The sequence below is a fragment of the Abramis brama genome (assembly GCF_963993115.1).
Source record: "Abramis brama genome assembly, chromosome: 1".
Taxonomy (NCBI): domain Eukaryota; kingdom Metazoa; phylum Chordata; class Actinopteri; order Cypriniformes; family Leuciscidae; genus Abramis; species Abramis brama.
Genome location: NC_139963.1, coordinates 29,062,213 through 29,078,740, shown reverse-complemented (window position 1 = coordinate 29,078,740; position 16,528 = coordinate 29,062,213). Strand labels below are relative to the sequence as shown.

At 41.6% G+C, this 16,528-nt stretch overlaps 1 protein-coding gene and 1 long non-coding RNA gene across 2 annotated transcripts in view; one reads left to right on the top strand and one right to left on the bottom strand.

The window, feature by feature from the left end:
• The window catches only part of shank1 (SH3 and multiple ankyrin repeat domains 1), a 64,490-nt gene extending 56,899 nt beyond the window's left edge, over positions 1 to 7,591 (top strand). The window contains exons 23-25 of the mRNA XM_084124794.1: positions 1,311 to 4,869; positions 5,373 to 6,275; positions 6,556 to 7,591. Of these exons, the coding sequence (XP_083980920.1) occupies positions 1,311 to 4,869; positions 5,373 to 6,275; positions 6,556 to 6,643 (4,550 nt within the window). The 3' untranslated portion in view covers positions 6,644 to 7,591. The remainder of the gene's footprint in view (positions 1 to 1,310; positions 4,870 to 5,372; positions 6,276 to 6,555) is intronic.
• Positions 7,592 to 10,282: 2,691 nt separating this feature from the next.
• Positions 10,283 to 11,736, bottom strand: LOC311089043. Its single transcript, XR_014607616.1, has 4 exons — positions 11,666 to 11,736; positions 11,296 to 11,331; positions 10,684 to 10,722; positions 10,283 to 10,472 (listed from the first exon to the last, which is right to left on the bottom strand). It is a non-coding gene; the product is annotated as an uncharacterized lncRNA (long non-coding RNA).
• Positions 11,737 to 16,528: the final 4,792 nt, after the last annotated feature.

The window sequence follows — 16,528 nt, the reverse complement described above, 5'->3', positions numbered from 1 at the left end:
CACATCTTAGGGCCAACTACTGCAAAAGCTTGATCACCTCTGCGTTTTAAGCGAGATTGTGGAACAGCCAAGAGATGCTGATCTCTTGATCTGAGTGATCTGGATGGATTATGACTGATAATTAAGTCAGAAAGGTATTTGGGGGCCTGGTTGCTAAGAGATTTATAAACAAATAATAACATTTTAAAGTCAATTCTGTATCGGACTGGTAGCCAATGCAGAGAACGTAGGATTGGGGTGATGTGATCTTGTTTTTCGGCTGCCAGTGAGCAGACGGGCAAAAAGCGGCTCTCCAGTGCGTTCATGTTTTTACTCACGGATATCTGACCTCGACGGACTCACCCTAACCCTAACTAGTAAAGATTTCTGCATGAAAGAAGGCGGAGCCTCCGTGCACACCTACCTATTACTTAATCGCCACAGATCAATGGTAGTACAAAGGTGTTTAACAGCCGTAGTGAAATTTTCCTGGAAAGTTTGCTTTGGCAAGCTGTTTCGAACTCCCAAAAGGAACTCCAAACAAAGTTTGTTTTGGCCTGATTTTGTTCTAAATTATGTCACTTCAGTTCGTTCTTCGATTTCGCTGGAAGTGTATTGGGGCATTTAGTATTCAGTTTTGGTTGGTCTATAAAATTTACAGCCCATTTAAAATCCCCAAGATTATTAGCACACTATCTGTATGATGAGAAACACTTTCTGTCCCATGCCATGGATGTGTAAGCTTACAATGCCAAATTGTGTGTAAAAGTTCAATATGAAAATTTCAACTTTCTTGGCTTACACAATTGGGATCTTTATATTAAAATTAAAATTAAGGCCATTTGTTTATTTTGCTTGCCTTTAGCTATAGCTATTGTGTATTTGTGTAATTTATTGTGTCATCAGGTAGACATTGTGTGTGTGTATAGCATTTGTCCTTCTATAACATACTGTAACTAATACTGTAACTAAAGTCTGCACTAACACAAAACAGCATTGCAAAAGTAGAGAGGTGAATGGCTTGTACATGTTCACGCTGGGAGATTAGTTAAGGTAACAAACAGACAAGCAGACAGACAGACATACTACAAGATGGTCTCAATTCTGTATCCCGTTTTGTTTGCCCTCTGCTCATTTTTAGGAAATATATCTTTTTTTTTTTCTTCTTTTTTTTTCACTTCCAGCTGTCATACATTCTCCTTCACTCTCAAGCATACTTTTGTTTTGCCTTTTTTGTTTTGTAACATGTTATCCTTTCTATTAATTCTCCCTTCATTACTTTAATTGAAAATGTATTTAAACTCTCTCCTTTTTGTTATCTTTTTCTGCAGGGGTTCTTGAGGAGGAGAAGCAGTTCCTTCATCCTCCAGCCATGAAGTTTGCCCGTAGTCTTTCAGTACCTGGCCCAGATGACATACCTCCTCCTCCTACTACAGCTCCCCCTGAGCCCCCTTTCTCCTCAGCTCCTCCTCTTGGCTTTAGGGGCAAGACATCCCAGCAACCGTCTGTTTCTGTGTCCCAATCCACTTCCTCTTCTGCACATTATCAGCTCTACTCACAGTCAGTACATGTCACTCATGGACCACGAGACAGGTCCCCTGGACCACCTACTGGGTCCGGAGCTGGGGACCTCGCTTATTCCCATGCTCAAGCCCATCCCTCCGTGCCAAGCAGGACTGCCTCCAGGAAGGTGATTGGGTACACAGGGGACCTTGCAGGGGCTGGAGGAGCAGCAGGGGCCAAGGCTACAGTGTTGAGAAGGGGCTACAGCAACGCAGTCCCACCCACCAGTGTCGCTACTGTTATTCCCCAACAGCAGCAGACTACACAGGGCCAACCTTCCAGGATGGACCGCAGTGCATTAGGGACAGGAGCAGGGGCAGGTGGTGTACCAAAAGGTGGTGCCCGGAGAGGGAAGGGGCCCTTGGTGAAGCAGTCAAAGGTGGAGGATCTGCGTCAGGGCCAGGGCACACTGGAAGGGAAGGGGTCCGTGGAGAAGAGCTCCATTCCTATCCCAACCATCATTGTTAAAGCCCCTTCCACCAGCAGCAGTGGTCGCAGTAGCCAAGGCAGCAGCGTGGAAGCCGAACCGCCTCCTCCAGGAGAGAGTGACAGTTCTAAACCCCAACCTGTTGTTCCCCCACCTGCACCCACTGTTCCACCACCAGCCCCTCCATCTATACCTGCTCCTCCACCCCCATCACTGCCATCACTTCGTACGCAAGAGAGTTTGGACTTCACCAGCCAGTTTGGTGCTGCCATAGTAGGGGCAGCTCGCAGGGATCGAGAGCGATTCCATGAAGCACGACGAAAGAGTGCCTCCTTTTTTCTTTCTGCTGAGGAAGAGTTGGGTGGAGCTGGAGGAGCAGGAGGACGAACCCAGACTTCCCAACAGCAGCTGAGTTCCCAGCCTTCACCACGCCTGCGACCATCCAAATCTATAGATGAAGGAATGTTCTCAGGTGATACCTTTATCCACCACACACGCAGTATGCCTCCTGCCTTTGGCCTGCCTGAGTACTCCTCACCTGCTCCTCCTGGGGATTACCAGCCTAAGTCTGTACCTGCTGACTTCTATGGGGCAGGAGGCCGACAACAACAACAGCAGCAAGCCTCCACTACAACGTTCATTCACCCATTAACGGGGAAAGTCCTGGACCCTTCATCCCCACTAGGCTTGGCATTGGCTGCACGGGAACGTGCCTTGAAGGATGATGGTCGCATACGTAGGGAGAGGACTACTGAACACCATTTTAGCCGTCAATTGTCCAGCATTGGGGCCTTTCCCTCATCCACTGCACAATCAACATCACACAACTCTTACTCAATGGCCTCTTCTTCCCCTGCAACCTCCTCTGCTGCTCAGTCATCAAGCTCCTCCTCATACCTTGTTACCTCCTCATCACTAGCTGCCACCACCACATCCACTCGCCCTCCATCTCCTAGGATCCTGCGTGGAGCAGGGAGCGGTTGGGGTGAGGAAGCAGGGGTAGGAGAGCGTGCAGATAGGGAGGCTGCTAGCACCTCTGCTCCCAGAGAAGGCCTAAGGGTTCGTTTCTCTGAGGACAAAACTGTCCACACGCACCACTATCAGTCTCAGCACTATCAACCCACCTACAAAGAGCGTGAAAGAGAGCGTCAGAGAGAGAGGTCACGAGAAAGAGAGAGAGAAAGAGAAATAGAAAAAGCTCAGACACAGTCACTGCAACAGTCTACACAGCCAACGACCCAGCAGCCTCGACGCCCCTCGTTCTTGAGAATGGAGAGTGAGGCTGGGGCGTACATCCTTTCATTAACACCACCATCTCCTCCTTCAACAGCAGCCCCTACACGTCCTTCAGTAGGAGCCACAGGTGAAGGTGGAAGTGGCACAGGTCTGATGGTTCTTCCTCCCCCAGCTCCCTCGGTAGATGTAGATGATGAGTTTGTTTTTGTCGATCCTCTCCCTCCACCTCTGGAGTTTGCCAATAGTTTTGATCGGGGTTTGAGCTACTCTGCAATGATGTCTCACAATGTGACAGCCCGTCAGCAGCTTCATCCTCCACCACCACCTCCCCCACCACCTCCTCCCCCTCCAAAAGACTCCTTTATGGCTGGGTTCCCACCTCACACACCACTGCCTTCCCCCCAGGCAGGAGATTCCACAACTTCCAGTCTTACATCCTATGACAGTGAGGTTGCCAACCTAACCCAGTCAGCCCCGTCTCCCTCTCAATCTTCCCCCAACCCTCTACCGCCTCCCTCCCCCTCTACCTTGCAGCCCTCTGGGCCACCTCCACCTCCCTCTGTATCACCTCCGCCACCACCCACCTCCTACCATAGACCATTTGGCCTATCTCAGTCGCAACACTTATACAACAGTACACACTCTACTGGGCGCTCCTCTTCTCCCACACCACCTCCTCTCTCTATTCCAGCTCCACCTGCCTACCGGGGGCCCCCAGTAGCAACATCCACCCCTGCCACTTCTGTTTCTCTCAGAGGTGCCTCAACTGTGACCGCAAGCTGTTCTACAACTGCTTCTACAACTGTTGCCTCTTCTTCTACTACTACTACTGCTGCCGCTGTCACACCACACACACGCATGGCAACTGTCTCCACAGTAGCTACAGGGGGTAGCAGGCGACCTAGTGCAGAGTATCGTCCACCACCCTCTACAGCTGCAGCCAAGAGTGGCGAGTCCCAGGAGACAGTGGTGGATTCTGGGATTGAGGAGCTGGACAGTCGAAGCAGCAGTGACCATCACTTAGACAACATCCTTGCACTCAGTGGTAGTGGGGTCAGAGAGAGGTTAGAGAGAGCAGGCATAGGTAGCATAGGAGTTGGAGAGAGAGGTGGGTCAACCGAGGCTGACAGAACAAGTGGGGCAGACTTTTTAGAGTCTTACATGAGCTACCTTGATGGACAGACTTTTGAAATGCACAATGCCAAAGCCGCCAGCACTGCATCCACCTACCCAAAAACACAGAGGTACAGAGAAGGCAGCCGGCCTGGAGATCTTCGGCGCCAAACCAGCACGGCACCCCCTGCCTACCACCGTCGTAGGGAGGAGGAAGAGGAGGAGGATGAGGCAGAAGAGGGAGAGGAGGAAGATTTTAATGCCCGTGATGGCTATGTGATAAGGGAAGGGCCAGGGATCGCTCGCTCCTCTGTAATGTACTTTGACCGTCCCCGCACTCCAGAGATAAAACCTCTGTGGGGTGATGGGTCGGCTGGGACCATGGGAGAGGGAGGGGGCCAGACTGTGGGGACATATGTGGAGGCACGTAAACTGCATCCTCCCGTGTCCGGTATGAAGGCAAGCATCATCAACGAACTAAGCACCAAATTACAGCAGAGGAGCAAAGGAACAGAGAACTGGGGGGCTCAGAGATCACTGAGCAGGCATAGGTATTTGTGTGTTATCAGTATAGGTATATGTGCATGGCTATATGTTAATGTTTGCATGGTGACCTTGAAAGGAGGCATGTGGCATGAGAGTTTCTCAGCTGCATGAGCATTGTGTGATTTGGGATGCCATAAGTCATGGGAAATCTGAGCCATTAAGTTAAAGGACTCCTTGGGTATTTAGACTAACAGTTAATTTACGACAGTGCTCTAAAATAGTTTTGTAACTGCCATTTTTATTAACAATGTCTCAAACACCAAAAAACTCTGTGTGTGTATTGTGTAATTGTGTCTGTTTAAACTGTTCCTCTCTTTTTGTGATTTCTGCTTTTTATTGCACTGTCCATGTCCATCTGTCTGTCCCACATCAGACACAGGTAACTGCTTCACTATACCTCCTTGCTCTCTCTTTCTCTTTACTGTCAAACTTTTTTTTCTTTTTCTCTCTTTTTGTCCAATCTTTTATTCTTTTGCCTTAATTTGTGTTGTGTTTTCTCATATTTCAGGTTCTCAGAGGACTCCACAGGTGCACTGAGTCCTCCCTCAGTCCGCTCTAGCTCCCCATCTCCTGTTCATCTCTCTCAGCCTGCCTTGTCTCCCTCCCCAACCCCTTCCTCCCAGCCACTTTTCCCAAACTGGGCTCGATCTCCTTCCCCTCAGCCCCCTGCTGCCTCATCCCAACCTCCTCCCCGGTCCCACTCACCTGTTTCTCCCTCTTCGTATTCACCATACCCCACCTCGCCCAAACACCGGCCCGTTTATCGCACCAAAGCCCTAGAGTTCCAATTTATCCCCAGCCGAGAGTCTCGGAAGGCAGAGTCACATCATGCCCAGCGCAGACGAGCACCCAGCCCGTTAATTTCTCCATCTGACCGGCCCAAGCTTGGCCCTCCCCGACCCTCTTCTCTTCCTATTCTCCCCACCACGCCCCTCTATAGCAGCCTATATGACCTCCGTGGTTCTATTACTCCTCCCTCACCTGCCAATCCCCTTGGGGACCCCTACTTCTCCCCCTCTCCCCCTCTCTTTGCCCAGTCGGGTGCTCCTCCACCTCCAAATTCCTCTCTGGTGGTCTCTCGCTCCCTGTCCCCCACCCACTTCCTTTCAGGGACTTCATCCCCACCTCTTCACCCCATTCCTCCACCCACTTGCCTGAGTTACCCCCACCTCCCACCCCCTTCACCCACCAAACCCTTTGCCTCCAAACCACTCCCATACTGGACCAAGTATGATGTTGCAGATTGGCTGGGCTACCTGAACCTGGGTGAGCACCGAGAGCGTTTCCTTGACAACGAGATCGATGGCACGCACCTGCCCTCTCTTACTAAGGACGACTACCTGGACCTTGGTGTGACCAGGGTTGGCCATCGTATGAACATAGAGAGGGCACTCAGGAGAGTGATGGACAGGTGAGAGGAGAGAAAGAAGGGGAGGCAGAGAGACGCAAGGGAGGACAGCGATGGAGAGGGATTAGGGTGAGAAAGGGTTAGTGCATGAGAAATAAAGCTAGTACAGATGAGGTGAAACGTTGATATGCTATTGATTGCTAACTTCTGGGAACATATGGAGTGGGCTGCTGCATGGGGTCCAGGATGGCATGGGGAAAGAGATGGAGAACAGAAAGTGGGGGATGAACAGAACAAAATTTACTTCCTTATAAAGACTTTCCACCTTCCCCCCTATCATCAGGCTGTCTTCTAGCACTTTCCCCATTTCCGCCCTCTCCCCTCGAGATGAACGGAGAGACAGAAGGAGAGATGAGGCCAACCGGAGTTGAGAGAACAAGAATGATGAGGTGACAACTGCTGCCATCAGAGATTATTCCCTGAATGAAGAAAAACGCAAGAAGAGGTGACTTCGATATCAAACTGCCAGCTTGCAGATGAAGCGATACTGGAGAAAGAGAGAGAGTTGAAGGCCTGCCGAACTGTGAACGCCTGCACTTACATGTTTGATTCAGTCAACGAAAACATGAACACCCACATACACATCCGTACATATCAACATTTAAACAGAACACATAGTTTGAGCTTGCAGGCACTCACAAGGTGATCAAAATGGAAATAATTGAATGAATAGGGGAATCTAACTCCATGAGGAACAACATGAGAAGGTAACATACTACATATCTGAGCCAAATAATTTGAGGGAAACAATCACAATGCTCTTTAGCTTTGTTGTTTTTCTGTAGTTCTTTAGAAAGAGATAGGGAGAAAGAGAGATATTGAAACCTCCTTTGCTGTCTTTTCTCTTTTTCTCAGATTTTGAGCCAAGTCTCTATCATCAACAAATATTTACTAACGGTCTCGTTTTTAGAGCAGATTCAATGGAGACCAATGCAGGGAGGGCAAGTACTGACAAACCTCCTGTCTGGCATGACTAGGGAAGCCCTTAAAATAGAGGTCAGTTTAACAGCAGGCACTTATTTGGTAAGACTGTGTTTATGCATGGGTTCCTGTTGTTTGTTTGTTTGTGTGTGTGTGTGTGTGTGTGTGTGTGTGTGTGTGTGTGTGTGTGTGTGTGTGTGTGTGTGTGTGTGTGTACGTACATGATGTTATGAAAGGTTATCACTAGAGGCATGACCGTGGTTTACGTGTTTTTACCTCACCAATGGAGGGATTCTATTTTGCCGAAGCCAGATTGGGGCTTGTGCTTATCTTTTATTTCACTAGAACTTCTTCTTTACCTTCTCATGTCTTATAATGAAATTATATGTATGTATATATATATATATATATATATATATATATATATATATATATATATATATATATATATATACATGCATACATATACAGACTGGTCACTGTATTACAAACCCGTAGCAAAAATAAGTGCCCAGACCAACAGAATAGACACACAAGCATTCTACCACACACACATGCAAAGACATTACATCCTCTGACTACTGATAGCAACATACTTTTATTTATATAACATAATGGGACACAGTAAAATATCAATGTATGGATACAAGATGAAGATCATGTTTAAACAAGCAAAAAATCTTTTAAAGAAGAAAGATCATACAACATTGTACAAAGAAAAGTATATATATATATATACTGAAAATTTATCAACATTTTTACCACAGACTCAAAATATAGAGGTGACTACGACTTCAGCAAACCTATTGACGATATCAAGGCTCCATTTTAAAAGAGGAGACAACATGGAGAAGAGGGAGAGGGAAAACCAAACTGCCTGTATTTCTCTCTTTCCAAGTCACTCTCCCTCTCTCCTTCCAAAAAACACTCTTTCTATGGAGCAAAGGCAAGATGAACATGCACTCTGACATGGGTGAGGGATATGTGCTAACATCTGTTTTAATACAATGATTGTTCCTATAACAATTTTTAAACTCTAAATGGGTCTGGAATTCTGTTGTTGATTTAACATGAGATAATGTTATTTATTGAAGTCACTGTTCTCATCGTCCTTGCTGTTATCGCTATTCTGCAGTGTTTCTTGTTTGTTTCTGAGCGCAAATGCTGGACGGGTGTTTATTCTTGACATCTTTTTTTTTTTTTTTGACAACATGCTATGTGTTCAGATCTTTGGTACCTCTAAGACTTAAATTAGAGACAAGACTATCATATCTTACAATGTTCCTTACCCTCCTGCTTTTCCCTTCCAACACAAAATTAATGTGACCACTTTGTATGCAAGGACTATCAAGGAGTTTATTGTCTCCGGTAGTATATAAACCCTTTACATTCATATTCCCTCACTTCCCAAACTAATAAGTAAATCTAGTGACCTCCAGCCTTCATCTCCCACATCACAAATAGTTGCTCAATCAATTAAAAGGGCTCCTCATCATCACATTGCACTTCCTTTCTCTTTTCTCTTCCTTTCATCTGCTATCACCTTGAGTCCAAACCACAGACGCCTTCACCTTTATGTTACTTACCTGTCTGTGTCTCTTTCAGGACCATCAGTAAAGATCTCGCCCCCTCCATCTCTCTCTGCCCATCTTGCATCTGTTCGTCTTCTCAGAATGAGTGTGGGATTTATGCATCATTCATCACAGCTCTCACTTTAGCATAATCATCAATATTGGATAAAAAGATTGACGAACTTATTGTATTTTTGATGTTTAAGACTGGTAAGTATAGTGATGTTGATAACAGTAAGGACAATGAAAGAAATTATCATTCTGAGATGGGAAAAAAAGGATTCCAAGTTTTAAAGAATCTCTGTCTTCCAAATGTTTAACATGAGTTTAACGTGTAATCGAATCATGCTTTCTACACATCCTGTGTTCTCTGTTGTTTCATCTTTTCAGAGTCAAATTCATAGAACTGATTTGCTTCAATAACAGCTGTTGTACCCTGATGAATGGTAATTCTCACTTTCTTGTATTGTCCACTAGGTGGAGTAAAAGTCGTATGGTTCTCTCTTCCCAGACAGTTTAAATATAACTTCTAACAACAGAACAGTATGCAGACAGCTTTTCAAGCTACAGAATTATCCATGATCATGCTGAGGATCCATGCACATTGAAGATCACATAGCCATTAAAGGGTCTGGACAATGTGACCCAGGAAGAGGTCACTGATCACACACAGGAGCAATTGATGCAGTAGCTGTCCAGGGTGTGCAGAAAGCATCTTTTCTTTTAAATTGAAGAAAATTAACTATGAACAGATAAGAGGTTATTTACAAAATATATATATATATATATGTGTATGCAATTATACACATTCATATACACATGTTTAAGAAATGAATAAAGGCTATTAGAATTATAATAAATGCAGGAATTACTTTGAGTGACTTGTTTTTTTTTTACTATATTGTCATTTATTTGGCATATGGACATTCATTTTAAACCTTATAAATGTACAGAATGTTGCAGAATCAGAATTTAACTTTCACACGATTACAAAAATAGGCAAGTGTTCAGATGCTCAAGGCAGCAACACTACATGAAACACCAAAGGGATGTAAACTTTAGATGATCTGCTTAAATTGTTTTGTCTACTCAAGTATGTGTATTGCTTGTGCAGTTTCTGCATGGCAGTAAGATTTTTAAATTCCCTTACCATCTTTACAATCTTATGTGACTGCCAGGAAGATATGTTCTTAGTGTTCTAATCTAAACATATTGCCATTTTTATCCCATGCTAGTCACCTTGTTACATGCTTACTGATGGTTTTCACACTTATTTTGACATACAATGAAGCAATATTGCAATATGAAAAGTACTATACAAATACTCATTAGAAACGGGCCTGCTCCTGGAGGGACAAAATCCTGCAGAGATTGCCATGAGCATGACCGCTTGGCACTTCATTTACTAGTCAGTTCATGTAAGTGATTTTTAATCATTGACTGTGGGAACCCTGGTATAACTGAAGCAACTCATAAGAACAGCTTTTCAGATCATGCAATTTGAAAACAGTGCAGAGCTTGAGGGGTCTTAGTCTCATTTATTGGTTGTCAAAAAAGAACATACTTGAAGGAAACAATCAGTGCTATAAACAAAGCATTTGTATAGTCGAGAAAGAAAAGAAAAAAAAATATCCTAAAACGGATAAAACATTTGCAGAAAGGCGGAAACTCGTCACCAGGCCACACTCACTTCTCACCAGATTCCACTCTGTAAGAAAAGACCAGTTTTATTATAAATCTCGCATTTAATCTCTTCTTTGATTGCATTTCAACAATACTTCTCAGCCTCTGCCATGTCAGGAGCAGAACTGCACTTTTGTCTACACATAAGCTCAGAGCCCAGTGCTAAAACATCATAGAAGCCTTTTACAAATACAACAGATGTATACTCATTTTAAAGCAATGCAGCTTTATCTCACCTCAAGGAAACAGTGATGGGTCCTGATTTATTCGGTCTTCTGCAAAAGAAAGCAAATGATTTAGTACTGCCCTGAATAACTCGCATGACAGATGTTTACACTTAGTCCACAAGCTAAAAGTACACAAATTAGCCAGTTTTTTTTTATGGCATGTAGCGTTCTCAAATCTTTTTTTCTTTTCTTTTTTTTTAGTTTTGATAGTTGTTCCTGCTTTGTCCCGAGTAATGAAGCTAAAATCCTACAAATTCCTTGACTTTCCAGCATCTTCTGCACATTTTCCCAAAATTAGTGTGTGATATGATTGAGATCTAACTCTTCACACATAGAACTGTGGGACTCATACACCATAACAAAAATATGCACATGTGCAGATGCTCAAGGCGGAAACACTACATTAAATGCCAAAGGAATGTAAACTTTTAATCTGGATGATCAGACTTTGTTGTCTTTAATTGCATTTCAACACTTCTCAGCCTCTGCCATGTCAGGAGCAGAATTGCACTTTTGTCTACACATAAGCTCAGAGCCCAGTGCTAAAACATCATAGAAGCGTTTAACAATCCTACAACACAGATGTATACTCATTTTAAAAGCTATGCCGCTTTCTCTCACCTCAAGGCAGCAGTGACAGCCCTGATTTAACGTCTTCTGCAAAAGAAAGCAAATGATGGCCGCAGGTAAGTAAGGCTAACATTAATACCATTTTTGTCTCAAAAACAGATCCATTGCATACAGTGCAAACGCACCCTGAACCATTTGACAGACAATAGTGTATTTTATTAAAGTAAATTCGCATACTGTCCGCTTCCGTTGAGGATCTAACAGTTACACGCGCCACGTGGTGAAGGTAGCGCTAAGTTACTAATCAACGTACCTAGAAAATTATTTTATGAACTAACTTCTAGTAATCTTTTGTCATAATTACAGAAAAAACAGATAATATACATTTAACAGTTACACGATCAAAAACCCAAGCGCTTACCAGCACATGCAGCACCAACATCTATCAATGCCGACTGAAAAGAGAACTCTATCGCTGGCAGTGTGGCGGTTTATATATCCTGAGTAGGACCTTTAGGTCTCCATTAATATCGCCTTTCCAAATTTAAGATTCTAGTAATAAACATGAAGTTTAAAAGTGATCTGTATCTTTCTAGAAGTTTTGTTTGTATTATCAGTTTAATTAATGTAAAAAAAATGTTTTTATTGTACCCGCAATTGTACCAAATTTGTTCACTAAATATTAGTCTGTGGTTGAGCCTTTCTTTTACTGTCTATGGGTTGAGCCTACTTCATACTAATTCCCAGAGTTCTATGTGCATACTATCCATCCTAAATAGTATATTCGATTACAAAAAGTGTGCCCCAAAGCATAGTATGTTGAAAAGAGTATGTCAAAAGTCCCCGGAAGGTCGATTTTCGGTCGATTTTCAAAGTGTGGATCCGTAGACATAATAAATACAAAGACGCCCCATTGGCCGCTGGATCGTACGTCAACGGCGCCGCCATATTTGTCCGGGCAACTTGCCGTAACTCTCATAAGTGGACTGAAGAAAATGTGCCTGACTATTTTGAGGTTTTACAAACGGTCGTACAATCCAAAGCAGATCTCGGGGAATTACCTTTCACTGGTAAATCTGAACAGTTGTTTTTGTTTGTATTTGGTCATTATAACATTATGTTGACACAGCTAGTTGGCCACCAAAGTCAGACTATTGCGGTATTTAGTTATGAAAAAATAGACTATAATTTATATATAAAAGAAGAGATCATATAAAGTTCACATGATTCTTATGAAGAATATTATTTATACTAATAATATGCTATAGAAGAAAACTGCCATATACTGTATTGAACTATTACATCTGACCTTATGTTATGCTTATATTTCATGCAATTTATACTGTACTGTACTGTAGTTGTACTATTTTTTTTAACTGGATCCATAAAGACTATCTTATAATTAGGGATCCAAGCTGTGATATTAATGTTGCCCATTAGAGGAACCCACAGGATAAGGAATATTTTAAGCCCAATCCTTTTCTATTGGTTTCCATCCATTTGAATGGAAATAAATGCATTTAGTTCATTTGTATAACTATGGTCTACTGACAGTAAAAATCAGTGAAACGCTTATAGCCTAGATAATTAAATGTACAGAGCGGAGATACAGGGCTATGAAAAACACACATAAACAGACTGAGAAACAGCTTCTTTCCAAGAGCTGTGACCTCCATTACAATCTCTGCACATACAGACACACCTTGCAGCTATAGTGACATAATTGCACTTTATTTTGCTGTAATTGCTGCTGTTTGTAGCTGTTTATTGTTGTTCATTTTAAGTTTTGTTTTTGTTTAGGTCTTTAACTGAGATTCACCAGACAGAATTTCGTTGTACTATGTACAATGACAATAAAGTCAATTTTTATATTATAACATTTCTACAAAAACATTTATTGTTGTGGTTAATTGTTAAAAAAAACTTGCAGCATAATGTTAGGAGCCAAACTATATATAGAAATAAATTACATTAAATGAAAAGAGCCTTAAGATAAATGCTTCAGATAAATAAGGTTGAGCTGATGTGAAGTTATCTTCACATCCTATGACATAATAATGAACAAGTCTCAAGCACTAACTAGCGAGATTCTTAATAATTGGCAACAGAACCTTTATCGTACTGAAGTGTTTATTTGTTTATAGAGTGGTCTTGCCCGGTTCAATATGTCGGACTCGTTGACATATTGCAGCAACGGCCCAAAGCAGCCAATGGGGCGTCTATGTATTAGGCGTCTACTGTATATTGATCCGTGCAGGATATAACAGCTAATATTGCCCACAACCCATTGCACTTTGGAGGAGGATTCGGCTCAGAATTAAATACACAAATAAAAAATAAAATAAAAAAAAACTATATTAAGGGGTTTGAGTGACTAATATGTAATCAACATTTAACCTGATTTAAAGAAAAAAGAAAAGAAAAAAGAAAGTTAGGCTACATTTCATCTGCAGCAATGTGGATTTTATAAAGATTCATTTGACCATTAACTTTTAATTGCATTCATTTATTGCATCATTATGCAAACACTTTAGGAGAGTTCTCTACATGAAAACCTATGGCAGATAAACGTGCTACTTCTTTTTTATCCAATAGCTACAGTAGGAAATTAAATTAAATGAAATGTGGAGGATTTTAACTGTGACAAGATTACTGACAGGCCAGTTTACATTGGCTGCATGCAAAATCGCAGACTCTCAGGTACTTATTTTGAATCACGACTGCAAAAAAGTACGTTCTAAATAGTATGAATGTGTGTGAATGTAATCTGGACATACTACATTTGCCATGTTGTCATTATCATGTGACCTACCAGCGTCAGTAGAGTGGTGCGGATATGACGTCACCTTGTAGGCCATCCGGCAGTTAGCATCACACTGGTTTTCCCATAGGCTTTTGGATTATCGCTAAAAACAAGCTTTGTGATCAACAAAAGTTTATGATACTTGTACGTTTTGTCCATCAATATAATTATCACAGATGAACACAACTTTTATGAATTTTGAAGCCTATAAGCCTATTGAAAGATAGGCTATAAACGAACTACACCACGGTCCCACGACGTCAACGTCATCACCACTAAGCTTCTGACAACTCTTTCAGTCTTTATCTAAAAACGTTTTCCCAGAACGTTTGAGTTAGAATAGTTTGCAAGAGCACAACGAGGCTGTAACAGCGGACTGAGCTTACTTTTTCGGCATGATGACGTTTAATCTCCTCGACAGCCTCTGTAGTCCCATTTAGCTACTTGTCAGCAATCGCCTTTTTTAAGACACGTAACGGCTTCAAAAATTATGTAATATTGATTTATTTTATGTCATGGAATAAAACGTGAAAGTGTCTTGAGCTTGTGCTCACCACAGACCTTATTTCAGCCATTTAACCAAAACCCCATTCAATAAACCCATTGACTTCGGGACGATGGAACCGGAAGTGCTAAATTGCTAACCACGTTTTGGCCTACAAAGTGATGTCATATCTGAACCACTCTGTTACGTCGCTTCACTGCCATTCATAAATAGCCTCCCGTAGCCTCAAGTGTCCATCTTATGCACACTTCAGAATCTTGCCAGAAGAAGTAGGTCATCCGGGTACACTGTAAAAATGAATACGCTATATCTAATCAATAAAATTGTGGCAACAGATTACAAGCAATATTATTAATTAAATTTAACAAATTAGAATTGAGTAATAAATAATCAAATTAATTCCTTAAAAGTTAACCATTTAAAATGAGTAAAATTTACAACAATTTTTTTTAAACAATTTTTTTTTTATTACCAACATTGAAGACACCTGATGTTAACAAGCATAATCACTGAAGGAGAAAACCATTATTTTAGTGTTTCTTTTAGTTGGGCTCTTGACCTTAAATCATTGACTTTAGATTTTGTTTGGCTGTTGTACCTGAGTTATAACAGCCAGATGAACAACGAGAAAAGGTGATCTGATGGTGTTGGTTGTGTTTTAACATAATCATTATTTCACAATCATTTAACCTGAATCACTGAACTCATATAGAGCCCAAATTCTGAGTTAGGTTTACTTTATTAATTATAGCAGCTCTGTCCTTGTACAGCATAATATTTTTAGCCTTTTCAATGAAATCCATATGATCAAATCAATTAAAAAAAAACTTCAAAGAAAAGTTTTTATGTAGGCACACACAGACATCAAGAATTCGCGTATGAATCTCAGCAATGGTGACAAACAGATCACTTGTGATCATAAGCTCATTATTTATTCATGCAGCAATGTATGATGGGAGCCATGAATGAGTTTTGATTGGTTGCACCCAGAATGCACTGCAACATGCTTTATAATTGTCACCATTGTTGAGATTCACAGGCTGATTATTGATGTCTGTGTGTCTAAAAACTAAATCAAAACAAAAAAAAATCTTTTTTGTATATGAGACACGTTTAAGAAATCTTTGGTCAAAATATTATGCTGTGCAAGAACAGTGCTGCTATAATTAATAAAGTAAACCTAAATTGGTAAATTAGGTTCCCAAGTAAATTGGGCTCTATATGAGTTCAGTGGTTCAGGTTAATTGATTGTGAAATAATGATTATGTTAAAACACAACCAACACCATCAGATCACCTTTTCTCTTTGTTCATCTGGCTGTTATAACTCAGGTACAGCAGCCAAACAAAATCTAAAGTCAATGATTTAAGGTCAAGAGCCCAACTAAAACAAACACTGATCACAATAATGGTGACTTAAAATGACAGTTTTCTCCTTCAGTGATTCTGCTTGTTAACATCAGGTGTCTTCAATGTTGGCAATAAAAAAAAAAATTGTTGTAAATTTTACTCATTTTAAATGGTTAACTTTTAAGGAATTAATTTGATTAATTATTACTCAATTCTAATTTGTTAAATTTAATTAATAATATTGCTTGTCTTATCTGTTGCCACAATTTTATTGATTAGATATAGCGTATTCATTTTTACAGTGTACTTTTTGCCTACTCTTTCCTGAGTACTGTGAATTCGGACACTTCTTTTGTCACATACTGTTTTTTGCCTACTATATAGTAGGGAACTATGCGATTTTGGATGCCGCCAGTGACAGCATGTAAAACTGCGATAGAGCGTCCATTAAAAGATGCAATTTAATGACATGATAGTATGTCCCAAAGCTTGTCTATTCTCTTGCTACACTCTCAAAAGTATGTAATTTTTATTCACAAAAAGAGACTTTTAGGGCGTAGCATAAGTAGGCGAATTGGGAGGCAGCACTAGTTAGAGAGTTTTGCTTGGTTCATTAAGAGTGATATA